This window comes from Artemia sp. Qi Xiang Cuo, chromosome 13 (assembly GCF_049724085.1).
Source record: "Artemia sp. Qi Xiang Cuo chromosome 13, ASM4972408v1, whole genome shotgun sequence".
NCBI lineage: Eukaryota > Metazoa > Arthropoda > Branchiopoda > Anostraca > Artemiidae > Artemia > Artemia sp. Qi Xiang Cuo.
In genome coordinates this window covers 62,916,762-62,939,290 of record NC_142806.1, presented here as the reverse complement: position 1 = coordinate 62,939,290, position 22,529 = coordinate 62,916,762, and the positions used below count along the sequence as shown (strand labels likewise).

Sequence of the window (22,529 nt, the reverse complement as noted above, 5' to 3'; positions counted from 1 at the left end):
TGGTTTACCTTGTCACAGTTACATTTTCTTGATTTTTCAAAGTTCATTTTGAATTTCTTTCGTTGAAATGCAAGAGTTGGAATATTTCAGTAGTGTTTGGTTGTGGTTTACCTTGTCACAGTTACATTTTCTTGATTTTTCAAAGTTCATTTTGAATTTCTTTCGTTGAAATGCAAGAGTTGGAATATTTCAGTAGTGTTTGGTTGTGGTTTACCTTGTCACAGTTACATTTTCTTGATTTTTCAAAGTTCATTTTGAATTTCTTTCGTTGAAATGCAAGAGTTGGAATATTTCATTAGTGTTTGGTTGTGGTTTACCTTGTCAAAGTTACATTTTCTTGATTTTTCAAAGTTCATTTTGAATTTTTTTATTTGAAAAGCAAGAGTTGGAATATTTCAGTAGTGTTTACTTGTGGTTTACCTTGTCACAGTTACATTTTCTTGATTTTTAAAATTTCATTTGAATTTCTTTCGCTGAAATTCAAAATATGGAATATTTCATTATTGTATGGTTATAGTTTACCTTGTCAAAGTTACATTCTGTTGTTTTTTCAAATTACATTTCGAATTTTCTTCTTTGAAATGCAATAGTTGGAATATTTGCGAAGTGTTTGCGTTCGGCTTGCATTTTCACACTTAAATTTTATTGATTTTTAAAAGTTCGTTTTGAATTTCGATCTTTGTGATTAACTAGTTGTAATCTTTCAGTATTTCTTGTTCGTGGTTTACCTTGTCACAGTTACATTTTCAAGATTTTTCAAAGTTTATTTGGAATTTCTTTCTTTAAAATGTAAGAGTTGGACTATTTCAGCAGTGTTTGGTTGTGGTTTACCTTGTCACAGTTACATTTTCATGATTTGTCCCAGATCAGTTTGAATTTCTTTCTTGGAAAAGCAAGAGTTTGAATATTTCTGTTGTGTTTTCTGAGTTTTTACCGTGTACATTGTGATTTCTCGTTTTAGTTATTATTTCATTGGATTTGAAATCATTTAAAAGCAAGAGATTTAATACTTCACCTGGGTCTGGTTATGGTTTTCCATTTCAATGGTAGATTTAATTGATGTTTAAAAGCTCATTTCTGTTTTCTTTCGATGTATAGCAAAAGATGTAATATTTAAGGAGTGTTTGGTTATTGTTTACCTTATCACAGTTACATTTGATTGATTTTTCAAATTCATTTTGAATTTCTAACCTTGAAATGCAAAGTTGAAATATTTCAGTAGTGTTTGGTTGTCGTTTACTTTGTCACAATTACATTTTCCTGATTTTTCAAACTTCATTTTGAATTTCTTTCGTTGAAGTGCAATAGTTGGAATATTTCAGTAGTGTTTGGTTTTGGTTTAACATGTCACAATTATATTTTAGTGATTTTTCAAAGTTAATTTTTAATGTCTTTCGTTGAAATGCAAGAGTTGGAATATTTCACTATGGGTTTGATGTGGTTTACCTTGTCACATTTACACACATGTATGCACTTATACACAAATGTCCTTATCATGAGTGCTCATGATAAGTTAACCTAACCTTTTCCGGTGAGTATGGTTAGGTTCGACTAGATTAATTTAGGGTAGATTAGGTTAGGCTAGGTTAGCCTACGTACACTTCACTTTGGTTAGCTTCGTTGCGGTGAGAGCCCAGCAAAAAGTTAGGTTACTGAGGTGTTTCGGTTCGGAGAGGGGAGTCTAGGGTATTTGCAGTTAGGTTAGGCGAGGTTCGCCTACTTACGGGCGCGTACTGAAGCTAACCGCGCCTCGCTTAACCGACCCGCACTTAATCGAACGTAACCTCACCTAATCCAAAACCGAACGTTTTGCCTGGCTCTCACCTAACATAAGCTAACCTATGTGATGCGTGTGTATGCTAACCTAACCTAATCTAACCTAACTTAATCTAGTCAAACCTAAGCATTCTCACCGGAAAGGGTCAGTAACTTACAGTGAGCACACATGATAAGGACATTTGTGTACAAGGGCAAACATATGTGTAAATGTGACAAGGTAAACCATAACCAAACAATAGTGAAATAATCCAACTCATGCATTTCAACGAAAGAAATTCAAAATGAACTTTGAAAAATCAAAAAAATGTAACTGTGACATGGTAAACCACAACCAAACACTACTGAAATATTCCAACTCTTGCACTTCAAGGAAAGAAATTCAAAATGAATTTTTAAAAATAAGAAATTTGTAATTGTGACAAGGTAAACGACGACCAAACACTACTGAAATATTTCAACTTTTGCATTTCAACGATAGAAATTCAAAAATGAATTTGAAAAATCAATCAAATTTAACTGTGATAATATAAACCATAACCAAACAATACTGAAATATTACAACTCTTGCATTTCAAATAAAGAAATTCTAAATGATCAATTAAAATAATATAAAAGGCAACTGTTAGAATTAATACCTAAAGAAAAAACTGCTTAAATGTACCTAATATTGATTTAACGCGGAAGAAACTCAATTGAACTTTTGAATAATAGTGAGAATGCACCTTTGACCAGTTCAGAACTAACCAAACACTCCTTAAAACTAAAAAATATTTAATGAAAGTGAAAGAAATTCAAATTGGGTTTTGACTATTCAATAAAATGTAACTGTGACAAGGTAAATCTCAGCCAAACACTACCGAAATATTCCAACTCTTGCATTTCAACGAAAGAAATTCAAAATGAACTTTGAAAAATCTTGAAACTGTAACTGTGACAAGTTAAACCATTACCAAGAACTACTTAAAGATTCCAACTATTGCATCTCAACGAAAGAAATTCAAAATGAACTTTTAAAAAACAAGAAAATGTAACTGTGACAAGGTAAGTCACTAAAAAACTATTCTGAAATAATACAGCTATTTAATATCAACGAAAGAAATTCGAAAGTTACATTGAAAAATCAACAGAATGTAACTGTGAGAAGGTAAGCCATAACCAGACTCTAATGAAATATTCAATCTTTTGTATTTCATCTAAATAAATTCAAAAGAACATTGAAAATTAATAAAAAGTAAATGTGACAAGTTAAACCATAAGCAAACGCTACTGAAATATTCCAACTCTTGCTTTTCAACGAAAGAAATTCAAAATGAACTTTGAAAAAATCAAAAAAATGTAACTGTGACAAGGTAAATCACGTCCAAACACTACTGAAATATTCCAACTCTTGCTTTTCAAAGAAAGAAATTCAAAATTAACTATGAAAAATCTAGAAAATGTAACTTTGACATTGTAAACCACAGCCAAAGACTACTGAAATAGTCCAACACGTGCATTTCAACGAAAGAAATTCAAAATGAACTTTGAAAAATCAAGAAAATGTAACAGTGACAAGTTAAATCACAACAGACCTCTACTGAAATATTCCAACTCTTGCTTTTCAGCGAATGAAATTCAAAATGAACATTGAAAAATCATGAAAATGTGCCTGTGACAAGGTAAACAACGACCAAACACTACTGAAATATTCCAACTCTTGCATTTCAACGAAAGAAATTCAAAATGAACTTTGAAAAATCAAGTAAATGTAACTGTGAAAAGGTAAACCACAACCAAACACTTCTAAAATATTCCAACTCTTGCATTTCAATGAAATAAATTCAAAATTAAAATTGAAAAATCATGAAAATGTAGCTGTGACAAGGAAAAATACAACCAAGCACTACTAAAATATTCCAACTCTTGCATTTCAACGAATGAAATTCGAAATAAACTTTGAAAAATCTAGAAAATGTAACTCTGACAAGGTAAACCACAACCAAACACTACTGAAATATTCCAACTCTTGCTTTTAAACGAAAGAAATTCAAAATGAACTTTGAAAAATAAAGAAAATAGAACTTTGAAAATGTAAAAACACAACCACACACTAGTGAAATATTCCAACTCTTGCATTTCAAAGAATGAAATTCAAAATTAACAATGAAAAATCACGAAAATGTAAATGTGACAAGTTATACCATATCCCTACACTACTGACATATTCCAACTCTTGCATTTCAACAAACGAAATTCAAAATGAACTTTGAAAAATCAAGAAAATTTAACTGTGACAATGTAAACCACAACCAAACACTACTGAAATATTCCAACTCTTGCATTTCAATGAATGAAATTCAGAATGAACTTTGAAAAATCAAGAAAATGTAACTGTGACAAGGTAAACCACACCCAAACACTTCTGAAATATACCAACTCTTGAATTTCAACGAAAGAAATTCAAAATGAACTTTGAAAAATCAAGAAAATGTAACTGTGACAAGGTAAACCTCAACCAAACTCTAGTGAAATAGTCCAACTCTTTCATTACAAGGACATAAATTCAAAATGAAATTTTAAATATCAAGAAAATTTAACTGTGAAAAGGTAAACCATGAGCAAAACACTCCTAAAATAGTCCAACTCTTGCTTTTCAACGAAAGACAACGAAAGAAATTCACAATGAGATTTGAATAATCAAGAAAATTTAACTGTGATAAGGTCAACCACAAACAAACACTACTGAAATATTCCAACTCTTGCATTTCAATGAAAGAAATTCAAAATGAACTTTGAAAAATAACTAAAAATGTAAATGAGCCACGGTCAACCACGACCAAACCCTACTGAAATATTCCAAATCATGCATTTCAACGAAAGAAATTCGAAATGAACTTTGAAAAATTAAGAAAATGTAAATGTGACAAGGTAAACCACAACCAAACACTACTTAAATATTCCAACTCTGGCAATTCAGAGAAATAAATTCGAAATGAACATATAAACATCAAGATACTGTAACTCTCACAAGCTCAACAACAAACAATCAATACTCAAATATTACGTCTCTTTAATTACAACTGGAGAAATTCGATATGAACTTTGAAAAATCAAGAAACTGTAACTGTGACAAGGTGAACCATAACCAAACACTACTGAAATATTCCAACTCTTGCATTTCAACGAAAGAAATTCAAAATAAACTTTGAAAAATCAAAAAAATGTAACTGTGACAAGGTAAACAACGACAAAACACAACTGAAATATTCCAAATATTTCATATCAATTAGAAAAATTCAAAATGAACTTTTAAAAATCAAGAAAAAGTAACTGTGACAAGGTAAACCAAAAGCAAACTCAAATGAAATATTCCACCTCCTGCATTTCAAAGAAATAAATTCAAAATGAAAATTGAACAATCATGATAATTTAACTGTGACAAGGTAAACCACTACTAAACACTACTGAAATAGTCCAACTCTTTCATTTCAAAGAAATAAATTCAAAATGAAATTTTAAAAATCAATAAATTTTAAGTGCGACACTTTAAACCAAAAGCAATCACTATTGATATATTACAACTCGGTTATGGCAATGAAAAAAGTTCAAAACGAAATTTGAAAAATTATGAAAATTTATCACTGATAAGGTAAACCATAACGAAACACTATTGAAATATTCCAACTTTTGAATTTCAACGAAAAAATTTCAAAATGAACTTTCAAAAATCATGAAAATGTAAATCTGACAAGGTGAGCCACAACCAAGCACTACTGAAATATTCCAACTCTTGCATTTAAACGAAATAAATTCAAAATGAACTTTGAAAAATCAAGAAATTGTAACTGTGACAAGGTAAACCACAACCAAACACTACTGAAATATTCCGACTCTAGCATTTCAACGAAAAAAATTCAAAGTTAGCTTTGAAAAATCAAGAGAATATAACTGTGACAAGGTAAACCACAGCCAAACACTACTGAAATATTCCAACTCTTGCATTTCAAAGAAAGAAATTTAAAATGAACTTTGAAAAATCAGGAAAATGTAACTTTGACATTGTAAACCACAACAATACACTACTGAAATATTCCAACTCTTGCATTTCAATGAAAGAAATTCAAAATTAACTTTGAAAATTCAAGAAAATGTAACTGTGACATGGTAAACCACAACCAAACACTACTGAAATATTCCAACTCTTGCATTTCAACGAAAGAAATTCAAAATGAACTTTGAAAAATCAGGAAAATGTAACTGTGACACGGTAAACCAGATCAAAACACAACTGAAATATTCCAACTCTTGCATTTCAACGGAAGAAATTCAAAATAAACTTTGAAAAATCAAGAGAATGTAACTGTGACAAGCTAAACCAAAAACAAACTCTACTGAAATATTCCAACTCTTGCATTTCAACGAAAGAAATTCCAAATGAAATTTGTAAAATCATGAAAATGTACATGTGACAAGGGAAACCACCACAAACCACAACTGACATATTCCAACTCTTGAATTTCAACTAAATAAATACAAAATGAACTTTTAAAAATTATGGGAATGTAAGTATGACAAGGTAAACTGCAACCAAGCACAAGTGAAATATTCCAACTCTTGCATTTCAATGAAAGAAGTTCAAAATGAACTTTGAAAAATTAAGAGACTGTAAATGTGACAAGGTAAACCGCGACAAAACACTACTGAAATATTCCAACTCTTGCATTTCAATGAAAGAAATTCAAAATGAACACTGAAAAATCAAGAAAATTTAACTTTGACAAGTTAAACCACAAACAAACAAACCTGAATGAGAAAAAAAATATATTCACTTCGAAAGATCTACATAATTAAAATTGAAATATAAATATAATTTAACTTTTAAAAGGCATAACACAACCAAACACTAATGAAAAAGCCAAATTCTAGCATGAAAACGTAGTACCTACAAATTGTAAATTGAAAAATCAAGAAGATAACAATGTAACAATATCAACTAAAAACACGAACTTATGAATAATTTAAGTTCTTTCATTTCAAAGAAAGATATTAGAAATAAACTTTGAAAAATCAAGAAGATGTAACTGTGACAGGATAAACTACAACAACACACTACTGAAATATTCCAACTCTTGCATTTCAATGAAAGAAATTCAAAATGAACTTTGAAAAATCAAGAAAATTTAACTGTGACAAGTTAAACAAAAACGAAACACTATTGAAATATTCCAACTCTTTCATTTAAAGGAAATAAATTCGAAATGAACTTTGAAAAATCAGGAAAATGTAACTGTGACAAGATAAACCACAACCAAACACTACTGAAATATTCCGACTCTTGCATTTCAAGGAAAGAAATTCTAAATGAACTTTGAAAAATAAAGAAAATGTAACTGTGACAAGGTAAACCACAACCATACACTACTGAAATATTCCAACTCTTGCATTTCAACGAAGGAAATTCAAAATGAACTTTGAAAAATCAAGAAATTTTATCTGTTAAAAGGTAAACAACAACCAAACCTTATTGAAATATTCCAACTCTTGCATTTCAACGAAAGAAATTCAAAATAAACTTTGAAAAATCAAGAAAATGTAACTGTGACCTGGTAAACCACAAACAAGCGCTACTGAAATATACCAACTCTTGCAATTCAAAGATAGTAATTCAAAATGAACTTTGAAAAATCAAGAAAATGTAACTGTGACAAGGTAAACTACAACAACACACTACTGAAATATTCCAACTCTTGCCTTTCAACAAATGAAATTCAAAATGAACTTTGAAAACACAAGAAAATATAACACTGAAAAGGTACGCCAAACACTACTAAAAAAGAACAACTCGTGACTGAAAACAAATAATGATAAAAATTAACTTTTAACAATTAAGAAAATGTAACAGTGACAAGGTAGACCTCGAGATGAAGGAATGGTACAAATCATTAAAGTAAGCGACAGAAAATAGAAATTAACATTTGATTATCCTGAAAATGTAACTGTGACAAGGTAAGCCGAACGCTGCTGAAATATTCTAACTCTTGCATTTCAATGAGCAAAAATCAAAATGAACTTTGAAAAATCAAGATAATTTAACATTGACTAGGTAAACCACAATAAAACACAGATGAAACATTCCAACTCTTGCATTTCAACGAAAGAAATTCAAAATGAACTTTGAAAAATCAGACCTTTGGAGGGGGAGGGGCCGGGGGAGGGGGTCGTTCTGTGTCTCAATGCACAAAAAAAGTATAAAAAATGGGGGAGGGAAGGGGAGGGGAGGAGGGGAGGGGAAGGGAGGAGGAGGTGGGAGGAGGGGGAGGAGGAGGAGGGGTGGAGGAGGGGAGGGGGAGGGGAGGTGGAGCGGAGGGGAGGGGGAGGGAGGAGATGGAGGGGGAGGGGCCCTTTGGGGGGCCAAAGGAGGGAGGGGCCCTTTGGGGCCCGGGGGGGGGGGGTCTGGGGGAACCTTGAGGGCCGGGTGGTCCTTTGGGAGCCCGGGGGGCCTTTGAGGACCGGGGGCTTCCTTCGGGGTTGGGGTAGGGGGATCGGAACCCTTTGGGGTTGGGGTAGAGGACCTCACAACACTGTTCAAATGAAACTTGTGTATTATAACGACCACAGAGTTTCACCCTCAAATCCTCTCCTAAAATCTCTTCAAAAATCATCTTTTAAAATGTCTCTAAGTGTTTCGCCCAAATAATCCCTAAACGTAATTCAGCGTGTTCCTTTTGTTTTTGGCATCTCTGCGCTAATGCAGTTCAAATTAATAAGAAACCTGATTCCCGTGCTAAAACAATTCATCGCTAAGATGTTTCTTGGAGAATTGTTTCCATGGCGTTTGGTTATTAATATCCTTTGGAGTTCGACCGAAAGAGTTGTTTCCGAGGCAAAGACATTAATGACTTGGATCTATTCCTGGAGAATCGTTTCTACTCGTGACAGGACCACGTGGTTTATGGTTTTCTCACTGAGAAAGTTTCTGTTTTTCCAAGTGAGAAAGTTTCTGTTTTTCCATTCTCACTGACAAAAACCATAAAAACATCAAATAAATCGATCAACACACATAACCGCCCATGAAAACAGACATAAATGTGAGAAAATTCCTGTTTTTCCAAGTGAGAAAATTCCTGTTTTTTCATTCTCAGTGAGAAAACCATAAACCACGTGTTCTCCCTAGGGACTCTATGCCCATATATGGGGTGCAAAAAAGTTATAGGTGGCAGCAGGGGTGAGGGGTGGGTCTGGTACCCCCTCTTCTACTTCGGTGTGAAATTATCGGTGTAAGTATAAGAGAACAGGGGGAACCTCGACGAGGACAGCGAATTTTTTAATAGATTTATGGTTACATCAATGCTTATCACGACAAAATATTTTATTTTTCTTACGCTGATTGATGTACAGTAGACGCATCAATTAAAATATCTGGACCAAGGGTATCTAAAAAAAGACCGAAATTTTGGTAAACAAATCTGGTCGAATTAATTCTTGACTGACTATTTTTTATTTACCTACTTCTTAAGACAACAAAACGGAACTCTTTTTGATAAGCGACTTTGGCTTGCATCAGCTAAATCAAATAAGCAGTCATAATAAAATATAATACAGAAAGATCCTTTTATTAATATAATTGGTCAACATATATCCGTGTCCAAGGGTGTCAGGATGATAGGGACCCGGATGTCTTCAGCCTCATAAGAGACTAAATTATGGAGATTTTAAGTTAGTCCATTTAAATTGCTATTTGTCTCCCTATCCATCCAAAAGTCCTTAATAAAACTATTATTAAAATAAATACATTTTAGGACCACTGTTCGCAATGCTATACAACGTCATATAGCTGATTCCGAGATACATAACGTTCTACAAAAAAAAAAGAAAAGAAAGAAAAATAATTAAGAAAATCAGTTTGTCTCTTAATTATTTTTACATTTTATTTCTTAATTTAGTTTTTTGTTTTTCAGCTAATATTATAATTAAAATTTGTTAAACAAAACTATCGTTGTTCAAAAATTTCGATTGAACATTCAAATTTATCCAAAATTTCAATAGCAATCCAAAATCTTAAGCAAAACACTGAAAAAAGCTTCACCAATGGTCCTATAATTAAACAATAAAAACTGTATTAATTGAAAATTGTAAAGATCAATTTCCAAGCAATAAGTTTATTTAAAAAAGCAAAGGGCAATATTATTACAAATAACAAACAGAAAAAGTCATATTCTAATTCGAACTTAAAATGGACGGAAATTAATAACATTGAACGAATGAAACCCAAAGCGCACAGAGGTTATGATGCATATTTACAACAAATATAAAAATAGAAAATCCCTTTATAGACGAATAAATGAATCCTGAACGACAAAAAAATTAAATGAATGAAAATTTGATGATTATTTTCGGCTTAAAACAAACCGATATTACCCTAAGAAGGAGTAGAGCTACCAACCCCTAAAGCTTCTAAAGGGTATAGTGGTAGCATTATTTTTTTAACATTATTAATAATATTTTTATTCTTTAATATAATATTTTTGTTGTTTTGTGGTTATTGATGTTATGACAACTAAAAACACAGTACTCTAAATAGTTTTCAATCGAATGATCCCTGAATTTGATTTTACGACAACCTCTGCTATACGAAGTGATCGAAAAAAATTATCTTCTGTTATACTAGGCCTTTTTAAATATTTGCTTATAAATTTAGGTACTGATAAGGTACGGAAGTATATTTTGGTTCTAACTATTCCTTTTGAGGTCTTTTTTTGAACTCAAAAAGGGTCTTAAAAGGACCTTTTTGAACCTTAAGTCCTTTTTGGGTTCTTCGTTATTCTGTGCTATGATTTCAATTTAAATGTGCTACATCCTTTAATATTAAATGTGTATATTTAGGCTTTGTTGGTGTCTACCTATACTTCAAATTTCAAAATTAGTAATTTTCACTATTTTGCTTTTATCAACTAATTGATAATAGCCCTTTTAAGCCCCTTTAATAAACTAAAACTGCAAAATATAAGAATCAATCCTGGCAATAAATGATTCACCCACTTCTGTTCATTCAATTGGGCTAAATACACAGTTATTTCTGATGATAATGCATGGCAATATGTCCTTCATTGATCCAAAGCTCTCCCCGTCCCCCTTATGTTGCTAACTTCCGGTGGAGGTTCATGAAACCTATAGCACTCTGAAACCATTTGTTTTTTTCTGAAGTTCCAGAAAAAATAATTTTCAGTTTCTAGTGGATTTAGAGCTACACTGAAACTGTTACATTAATGCTAGATAGTATTTATTTTTTCGAAGTAAACATGTGCAAAGTTCAGAATTGAATAAGCTATCTGGAAAAGAAAGAAAATTGCCACTCTATTTGTATTGTCAGGGGTTTATATCTAATTATCCATCTTACTAATGATCTAAATCCACAAATTAATTTCGGTGCATGCTGAGTTAGACCTTTTAGATTTCCTCATTAGAACAAATATGTAGGCTACCATACATAGAATAACTATAAAGTGAAATTCCAGTTAAAAACTTACAAGTTTTCATCGTAAATATTTGTTGAGTTTGGAGGGGCGCATATTGATACATTTGTTACAGATGATCCATTTTGACCATTGTTCACGAAACCTTGAGTAATATCACCAAAAAATATTACCATAGCAGGGAAAGAAATTCCAGTTCCAGCACTAGAAACCAGTCCAACTGCTATTAAAATTACATCCCAGCAAGTAGCATAGCGAAACTGAAAAAAGAGCTTAAAGTTATTTCTCTGAATTTATCCTAGCCAGAATTGCTATTCAACTAAAATATAATTTGTGGCAGGCTAAGCGTCGTCGAGGATCTTAAGAAATTTCCGTAGAGACACTTCGCTTCATTTTTGGCTATCTATCGCAAGAGTGATTCTTCTACTCCGAGATCGCTTGTAATCTGAGCTTTCAGACTCTGAACTGCTCAGAATCTGGAGGATTTCAGATTCTGAGCTTCTAAGAATCTGGAAGCCTAGATTGCAGAACATTAATGAGGTCCGGAAGGGTAAGAATCAAACAGTTCGTTGTAACGAACTGTAAGTAAGGAGTGACCCGGCTCAATGGTAACCGAAACTCTAAAAAGCGGAATTTTGGTACCAATAGATACATCAAAAGAATCCGAATTTCAATTCTGATTTCAAATATATAAGTTTCATCAAGTTTAGTCTTACCCATCAAAAGTTACGCGCCTGAGAAAATTTGGCTGATTTTCGAAAAAAGTGGGAAAGACCCCCTAAAAATTATAGAACCTTAATGAAATTCACACCATCATATTCAGCGTATCAGAGAACCCTACTGTAGAAGTTTTAAGCTCCTATCTACAAAAATGTGGAATTTTGCATTTTTTGCGAGAAGAAAGATCACGGGTGCGTGTTTATTTGTTTGTTTGTTTTTTTCCCCCAGGGGTAATCGTATTGACCCAGTGGTCCTAGAATACTGTAAGAGGACTCAATGGAACGGAAATTAAAAGTTCTAGTGCCCTTTTTAAGTGACCAAAAAAAATGGAGGGCAACTAGGCCCCCTCCCACGCTCATTTTTTTCTCAAAGTCACCCAATTAAAATTTTGAGATAGCCATTTTGTTCAGCTTATTCGAAAATCTAAGACATATGTCTTTTACGATGACTTAATCCCCCACAGTTCCCAGGGGAAGGGCTGCAAGTTATGAACTTTGCCCATTGCTTACATATTGTATTGGTTAGTGAGAGGTACACAGACATTTTCAGGAAGAATTTTTTTCTGGTGGGGGGTGGGCTGGAGGAGGGGGTTACTCGGGAGAATCTTTCCGTGGAGGATGTTTCTTTGGGGTAAGGGACATTTCTGTGAAGGGGGCGCCGGATTTCCAAGCATTATTTAAAAAACGATCAGAAATTAAATTTAAAAAAACAAGTTTTTTCAACTGAAAGTAAGAAGCAACATTAGAACTTAAAACGAACAGAAATTATTACGTATATGTGGGGGTTCTCCCCGAAGTCAATACCTCGCTCTTTACGCTAAAGTTTTTTTTTAGTGTAGATAATTTCGGAGACCACACTGCCTTTCCATGACGATAAATAAAAGTTCAAATAGGGATAAAATCCTTTTAATAGACAGTGATGATGATAACAGTGATAGAAATTCACAAAAAATACCAGATATTTCGGTCACATATACAGTGACCGTCATCAGTAGTAAAACTAAAATAAAACAGTTTAAAACAAAAGTTTATATACTAAATCAAATAACACTACATATTGTTTAAATCTCTAATTCTTTTCAAAGCAAAGGCGGAAGCTATTCTCTTTCACCTTCTTGGATTCGGTTCATTAGAGTTCAATGATACAACATTTGGACAAAGGTCAACTACATTGGGTGAATTGAACTTTACTCTGTCAGATTTTAATAAATTATCATATATAGAGTCCAGCCCTTATTCACCTGTGTCCCGATTCAAAGCAATATTCTTGAATAAGATTTTCTTTATTTCAAAGATTTCTCGAAAACTTTTCTTTAAACCCCGATCCCTAGACATAAAAGAGACATTCTCGAACAAAATAAAATGTTCTGGAAAATTAAAAATATGTTCTGAAAGGGCTGAAGTGAAATCTTCAGACTTAGAATCTTGCTTTAAAGCCGAAGAAATTGAATCTTTGTGTTGTAATAATCTCATTTCCAAACTCTGGTTAGTAATAAGCCAAATTTCCAAACTCTTGTTAATTAAAATCTTAATTAAAATAGTCCGAAGATCATACAACAAGGCTTTCAGGCTTTAAACTAACCCCCAGAGCCTAGGACAAGGAGCTGTAAGTTATGCGCCATGGGCATGTAAGGTTTTACGGAAAGGAGGGTTGTATAAACTTTAGAAGAGGCTCATTTGGCTGAAGATTGGAAGTTCTGGTTCCTTTTTAAGAGTCAAAAGGGATGGAGGGCACCTATTCCCCCCCTGACGACCCCTCTTTTCACCAAGTGGAGGTGATTTAAATTGTGAGACAGCCATTTTGTTCAAATAGTCTAAAGAACGTACAACCATGCATCCAGGTTTGACACAACCCTCCAGAGCCTTAAATAGAGTTGTACCTTGGGGTATATAAGGTTTTTATAGAATGGGTGGTCGTATAAACTTAAGATGGGGCTCATTTGATTTGAAATTTGAAGTTAAAGTACCCTTTTAAAATTCCAAGTGATTTGAGAGCAACCAGCCCCTCACCCGCAAGCCCATCATTTCCCATAACAAATATCTAAACAAAGTTTTGAGACATCTATTATTTTCAGTATTGTTGAATGTTTCAGTAATGATGCGTTTGGGGATGTCAAAAAGTAATATAAGCATGTCAGTACTAGCACTACTATCGCTGCTACTTTTGCTAAGAGCATGAAGATGAAAATCTGAGAGAATATTGAGGAAAACTTTGAAATGAATCAAAACCAACTTTGTGCTTTCAGATTGTCTGAAGGGCGTATGTCAAGAATAGATTTGGGTATCGAGTTAGAAATTACCAAGGAATGCTTAAAGAGGAAGATCAACTGGCAAAATGTGAATGCTACGTCTAATACTACTACCATTATTATTTTTACTGCTACCACTGCTAATACTACTACTGCTACTACTGCTAATGCTACTACTGCTACTACTGCTAATACTACTACTGCTACTACTGCTAATAATACTACTGCTACTACTGCTAATACTACTACTGCTACTACTGCTAATACTACTACTGCTACTAATACCACTACTGCAACTAAACTACCCCAACTACTACTTCAATTGCAACACCTTGTAAGGCTTAGAGTATTAAGGTGAAAAAGGCATCAAAAGAGGGTCAAAAGTGCACATCAGCAATATTTTGGAACGACTTAGCATTTGAAGTTGAAACCTCCAGGACATCATGAAAGGGATGTTCAACTTACCTAAGGCCAAGATTTACATGCTTCTACCACTATTAATACTGCTACTACTGCTGTTACTACTACTGCTAATACAACATAGAAACTACTTCTAGTACTACCACCGCAACTGCTATGATACTAGTACAAATAATTCTAAGTCAAGGAGGTAAAATTTGACAGAAAAAAGGTTGACAAATTTGAACTAACAGAAAACACTATTGTGCATTTAGGTTGTCATAACAGCGTATTTGAAGATTTGATTCGTGTGTTGGAACTCTCAGAAAATGCTGAAAGGGGAAAATTAATTTACCTAATGCAATATGTGCACCGTCCTACTATTATTACTACCACTGCTACATTTAATAGTTCTACTACTACTATTACTACTGCTCTAACTGCTATTTATATTGCAACTACTTGTAAGGCTAAGAGAATTACGATGAAAATGTAAAAATGTATGTGAATATACAGGTTATCAAACAGTTCCTGGTAAGGAACTGTAAGTAAGGAGCGATCCGGCTCAATAGTATTCAAAACCCTAAAAACAGGAATTTTTATACCCATAGATGCATCAATAAAATCAGCTTATTATACTGATGTTAAATATATAAGTTTCAGGGAGCTTAGTTTTACCAAACAGAAAGTTACCCTGAGAAAATTTGTCTTATTTTTGACAATAGGGGGAAACACCCCCAAAAAGTCATAGAACTTTAATGAAAATCACACCTTCGGATTCAGCGTATCAGAAAACCCTACTGCGGAAGTTTCAAGCTCCTATCTGCAAAAATGTGGAATTTTTTATTTTATGTCAGAAGAAAGATCACGGATGCGTGTTTATTTTATTTTTTTCCCAGGGGTGATCGTATCGATCCAGTAGTCCTAGAATATCGTAAGAGGGCTCATTTGAACTTAAATTAAAAGTTCTAGTGCCCTTTTTAAGTGACCAAATAAATTGGAGGGCAACTTGGCCCCCTCCCATGCTCATTTTTTCCCCAAAGTCACCCAATCAAAATTTTGAGATAGCCATTATGATCAGCATAGTCGAAAATTTAATAAATATGTCTTTGAGGATGACTTAATCCCCACAGTTCCCAGGGGAAGGGCTGGAAGTTATAAACTTTGCCCATTGTTTACATATAGTATTGGTTTATGGGAAGTATAAAGACGTTTCAAGAGGGATTTGTTCTGATGGGGGGGGGTCGTATTGGAGGAGGGGGTTAGGGGAGGATCCTTCCATGGAGGATGTTTCCTTGGGGGAAGGGACACTTCTGTGAAGGGGGTGCCGGATTTCCAAGCACTATTTAAAAAACGATCAGAAATTAAATTAAAAAAAATAGCTTTTTCAACTGAAAGTAAGGAGCAACATTAAAACTTAAAACAATCAGAAATGATTACGTATATGAGGGGGTTCGCCCTCTATTCAATACCTCGCCCTTTTCGATAAAGTTTTTTTTAGTAGTTTCAAAAAAGCTATCTATTCTAATTAACCGGCCTTTGTGATTCAGGGGTTTGTGATTCGAACAAAATTCGAATTTTAGCGTAAAGAGCAAGGTATCGACTAGGGAGCAAACTCCCTAATATACGTAATAAAACATACGAATATAGAAGTTCGTTACGTAAGTTAATTCGTAAGTTACATCAGAAAAAAATTTCGAGAAAGCCATTTAGCCAAAAAAGTAAAATTAATGTGCAAATTTCGTTTTAATTATTCATGTACGGTGAGCCAAAATCAAAGCTGCATTAATTCAAAAACGTTCAGAAATTAAATATAAAAAAAACAAGTTTTTTTAACTGAAAGTAAGGAGCGACATTAAAACTTAAAACGAACAGAAATTATTCCGTATAGGAAAGGGGCTGTCCCCTCCTCAATACCTCGCTCTTTACGCTAAAGTTTGAATCTGTCACACAACTTTATTTTTTCTTAAAATAAAAAACTTTAGCGTAAAGAGCGATGTCTTGAGGAGGGGACAGCCCTTTTCATATATGGAATAATTTCTGTTCGTTTTTAGTTTTAATGTCGCTCCTTACTTTCAGTTAAAAAAACTTGTTTTTTTTATTTATCAAAAAGATAGATCGACAATGTCAGAGCAATGGCTAAATGTATTAAGTTGAGCATTAATACGTTTGCTGTGGCTACTATTACAAATATATCTAAGGATATAACGGTGAAACTTTCAGAGAATTTTTAGGGGGGAAGGTAAATTGAATCACAACACACAAATGTATGCAGGTTGTTAAAAGGGCATATCAGCAATATCTTAGGAACAGTTATGTGTGTGAAATTAAAACTTACAACGCTTGTTGAGGTGGATCAAAAAACTAAACAAAAGACAATATTTGCATCATAATACTACTGCTTCTACTCCTAAAAATACTGCTGCTACTATTATGACTGCTATTAAGACTAATAAAGCTTAGACTATTACTATTGATTCTTCTGCTACTACTACTACTGCTATTACTATAACTGCTGGTGCTGCTACTACTATTACTAAGGCTAAGGGTATTAAGGCGAAAATTTTGGGCATTAAACTTAACTGAACTAAATCGAAACCCACTATGCCCACAAAGGTTGTCAAGAGGACGTATCAGAAATGCTTCTGGAACAGTTGATGGTATTAAGTAGAAATTTTCATCGTGTGTGTCGAAGAAGATGTTAAAAAAAATGCGATATATGCATTGGCCTACTGCTACGAATGCTACTACTGGTACCACAACTACTGCTACTACACAAACTAAGGGTATTAAGGTGAAGTTTCAAGGAATATTTAAGCGGGTGTTCAACTAAATCGAAACGAACTGTGATCATGTAGATTGTCAAAAAGGTGACAAAGTCCTATCAAAATAAAGGCAAACATATTAAATTAGACTTTCAATTAAACGAAAAAACTGTGTGCATGCGGATATTAGAAAGGGCATATAAGCAATATAGAGCATATAAGAACATAGGCAGCGCTGCCCTATCACAGCGAGTAATATCATTGATATTTCAAAGAAGCTAATTTGATTAAAAATTAAAAGCTCTAGTGCCCTCTATAAGAGTCAAAAGTTATTGGAGGGCAATCAGCCCTCCTCTTTAGCTCATAATTTTCCAAACACTTTCAATCAAAATTTTGACACAGCCACTTTGTTCAGCATAGCTGAACGGTTTAGTAATTAGATTTCTACGGTTATTGGGTAGGTCAACCCCCCATAACTATGTAATTGACCCAGTATGCTTAAAAACTAAATTTTGTTTTAAAATTAACTCAAAACCCATTGTGTGTGTGCTGGTTGGTAATAAGATATCTCAGCAATATACCAAGAACAACTGAGGGTATTAAGTTGAAATTTTTGGGGCTACTTCTATTACTACTTCTGCTCTTAAGACTTAACTAAATCCAAAGAGTGTAAATGTATCTAGTCTGTCAAAGAGCATAAATATATTTTTTAGGAACGGTATTAAGTTTTATAACTCAGGTCAACAAGAGGATGTATATAACTAAATTATACACTACTATTTGTGTCAAGATTTTCAACAGGGTGTATTGTGTTAAAAATGTATATATATATATATATATATATATATATATATATATATATATATATATATATATATATATATATATATATATATATATATATATATATATATATATATATATATATATATATATATATATATATATATATATATATATATATATATATATATATATATATATATATATATATATATATATATATATATATATATATATATATATATATATATAAATATATATATATATATATATATATATATATATATATATATATATATATATATATATATATATATATATATATATATATATATATATATATATATATATATATATATATATATATAAAGAAGCTTCTCCAGTATACAAGCAGCCGGCTAAAATATAAATTCTTAAAGAAAAATCAGAAAGATTTGAACTATTATTTTCGATTTACCTGAAAAAGACTATGTCAATATAAAACGAACGGAAATTAATTAAAAGAAACTTTTTCCACAAAATAAGCTTTTCAAAAAAAAAGTAAAGAACTCCTTTAAACCAAAAATGAGCACAAATAGAATCGTAAAACCTACCAAGCATAAAAGTACCATAAATCAGCATCAATGAACAAATGGGACCCAGAACGAACGGAAATTTTAATAAATAGCCGAGTCAAACTCAAAACGAGCAGAAATTAACATGAGTAATCCTTTATAAAAACCAGAACATAATTTGCACTTTACTGATTTTTTTTTCATGTTTTCACTTTTATAGCTTAAATAAATAAATATTAATTAATTTTTAAGGAATAAATAGCAGCATTTGTATATTGAACTGACATGCACATTAATATATCAAATTTTTATTTTTGACAGTTTCGGTTACTACTGAGTCACGTTGCTCTTTACTTACGGTTTGTTTCTACGAACTGTTTGAATAGTCCTGTAGTAAATTTAAGCCCCTTTGTACGACGTCAATAGCAACCTTTAGATTATATAAAAAAAATGTTTCTTTCAAAAGAGTGTTAAGTGGTCTTCAATTAAGCGATATTCACCAGCTAGAATCCCCAGCTAGAAACCTAAACATGGATATCCGTTAGGGAATTTGCCTGGGCATGGAACTCTAGTCCGATATAAGCTAGTCGATCTAGTCATATTTAATTCCACTTTTTAAGTAAATATTATGAATATAGTGACACAAGAAGCTTCTTGATTTGTAGTTCCAAAACTAGGCAGAGAGTTCTAGAGCCAAGGAACTGAATGCTCAGTTGTAATTCTTAAAACCAAACACTGTATTTTACCTGCATTAATAAAAAATAAAGATTCTGAAAAGAAGTTTTGCAAGCAAAAAGTAAATAATCATAAAGAACAAGTCTATCAGAAATTAGCCCTATAATAATCCAAACTCAAATCTACCATATAAAAGAATAAATAAAACGCAGAACGAAGGGATATTATAATTAATGATCATATCCAGCATAAATATAACAGATACTGATAGAAATGAGTACAGAAAAGGATTAAAAATTCAATTCGAAATTCAATTTAAACTTTAGAAAAATAATGCAGAAAGGAAGTTGGCTTCTGCCTCCTCTTCAATCTCCTAACCGTAATAGTTCTAAAGCTTATGACTCCATTTGCAGTTTATTGAAAATTATACGTGTTTTGAACAGGGTTCTTGATTGTTTCAAAGCATCAACGAAAAGTAAAAAGCAAAATTAAAATTAAAGTAAAAGAAAAGTAAAAACCCGTAATTATCAAGTTGACTGGAAAGAACTAACGAAAATGAACTGAATTTTATTTTATTTATAATGCTACTAATACCTAGAAATCTTAGAAATTCAAAATTATATTTCACTGTATTTTTTCCAAAATTATAAATATAAAAAATAATGTTTATAATGTGTTTTGTTTTCAGTAAAACTCAAATGACGTATTTGGTTTTAGAGCTATTGCAGTTAGAGGATGGGGAGCAACCGAATTCCTGTTACTAGTATTTTTTGTTTGTTTTTAGTTGGACAGAATAATAAATAACAGAATAATATAACATCTTCGTTATGGTCCTTTATTTTGATTTCTGTTAGTTTTTGGTTCAATTCCTGTTCGTTTTGATTGCCAAAGTTTGATTGCATGCGTATACGTGCTCGCCTCAGGCTGCGTGGTGCTGGGGTGAGTTGTTAGTAGTAGTTGTAGTAGTAATAGTTTTCATGTCTTTGGCTGAAGAATTAAAATATTTGATGTAATTTATTAGTTCTTATTAATGTCTGTTGCTTTATTTCAAAAGCCCCTTTAAATATTCTTTGAAAATTTTAACAAATTGATTGTACATATTATATTATGATTTAGTTCAACATCCCCTGAAAGTCTCAACTTAACACCATTAGCTGATCTTGAAATGTTGCAGATACACTAATTTGACAACTAGGATGCACATAATAGTATTGTGAACCTATTCAACAACGTATTCAACATTCTTTGAAAGTTTAAACTTAAAAACTTTAACAAACAACGAAGAACAAACTGATTTTACATCATAAAAACAAACAATAGGGAATTTATATCCCAGATATTCAAACAAAATTCGATCGTATCGTATCTCTCATATCGTACGAAAAATCATACAAAAAAACTAAAATTAATATACAAATTTCGTTTTATTTATTCATGTACGGTGAGCCAAAATCAAAGCTACATTAATTCAAAAATGTTCAGAAATTAAATTAAAAAAAAAACTTTTTTGAACTGAAAGTAAGGAGCGAGATTAAAACTTAAAACGAATAGAAATTATTCCGTATATGAAAGGGGCTGTCCCCTCCTCAACGCCTCGCTCTTTACCCTAGAGTTTGTTATTGTTTTGAAAAATAGAGTTGGGAGACAGAGTTTAACTTTAGCGTAAGGATCGAGGCACAAAGATTCCTATGACTGTTTAAAGCTAAGATTCAATCAAACACATGTAAACTAAAAGCGGAAAAACGTTAATAGTGCACAAAAATATCCCAGAGCCTTCCTCATCCAAAAAATTATATAAATAAAATAAGACTTACAATGAGATTCAACCTTTAAAACTGTAATTAAAAAATTAAATCATCTAAGAATAATTACTAAGTAAGTAAACACAGTACCAGGACTAATAGATAAGATGACATGAAACGAAGCAATTCATTCAGGTAAATAATAATGAAGAATTTGTTTTCAATGCAATTTCTGAGTTTTTTACAAATAACCTGAAAGGTCTTTTGTATCAGGTCCACAGGTTCATTTGTTGGGTAATAAAATTTTTTTAATCTTTTTTAAGTTAAATTTGTGTATAAGGCATTGACTGAGTGCTCCCAAAATCCCTATTTAAAGAACTATTATTATTTATGTTGAGTTTAATATCTCTTGCCTCAAAAATTTTTAATACCCAAATCATAGCTAATGAGGGAAGTGTTTAAAAAAGGCATCGCCTTTTGTTCGAATGAGCCCTCTCCACACTCCACACTCCATACTATCTAGTGGTATTTTGAAGATACGATCACACCTTGGAAAAGAAAGAAAAAAAAATAAACGCGCATTCATGATCTTTCTTCTGGCAAAAAAAATCCACATTTTTTAAGGTAGGAGCTTGAAACTTCTACAGTAAGGTTCTTTGATATACTGAATCTGAGGGTTTGATTCCCCGTCTCCGAATAAGAAGCCTCATGTATATGCGATGGGCAACTTGCATAAGCAGGTTATTTATCCCCAGCAGCTTAGGCGTTTGACCCTTAGACAATTTTAAATAAAATAGCCCATTCAAAATCTTTATTGAATGTCTTTGGGGGAGGGCAGATAAAAAGGACATAAGAGGGGGATCGTTGCCCTCTAACCACTTCTCATCATCTCGCTCAACATGCCCTTGAAGCTACAATCTTTCCAGCCGTTCTAAAGCTATTGCAGATCTACTTTCTCGAGAAAATGGATACACACATTGTCTTTTGATTCAGGTTAGCATACCCCTAAACATTCCCTGAAGTCTTATCTTAATAACCTTAGCCTTTTTTGACAAACCAAGAATCTAATGTTTCTCCTTTCCCAGTGATAAATCTTGCATGTACACAAGGGCTATTATTTACTACAATCCTTGCCACCGGGTTGTGCGGATTATAGCATTCTTGGAGGCAGAGTTATTAGATCTTTTGACTATTATTATTATTATTACTATTTATTTATGGCCCGTCAAAAAAAAGTACAAAAGACGGAGTATCACTAAAAAAGAAAAAAAAACATCAAACAAATTACAAAGACGAGAAACACAAAACTCAATTATACACTGCATTGCAGGTACGTAACATATTTTACTTTTTAAACTCCCAAGTACTGAACAAACATAAGCAATATGAGCATCGTTGCATCAAGCCGCAAT

General features: G+C 32.5%; 1 protein-coding gene across 1 annotated transcript in view; it reads right to left on the bottom strand.

Moving 5' to 3' along the window:
* LOC148945532 (uncharacterized) overlaps window positions 1–22,529 on the bottom strand; it is a 257,374-nt gene that overhangs the window by 198,753 nt on the left and 36,092 nt on the right. Inside the window, exon 3 of the mRNA XM_089099073.1 lies at window positions 11,286–11,491. Within this exon, the coding sequence (XP_088955199.1) occupies window positions 11,286–11,491 (206 nt within the window). The remainder of the gene's footprint in view (window positions 1–11,285; window positions 11,492–22,529) is intronic.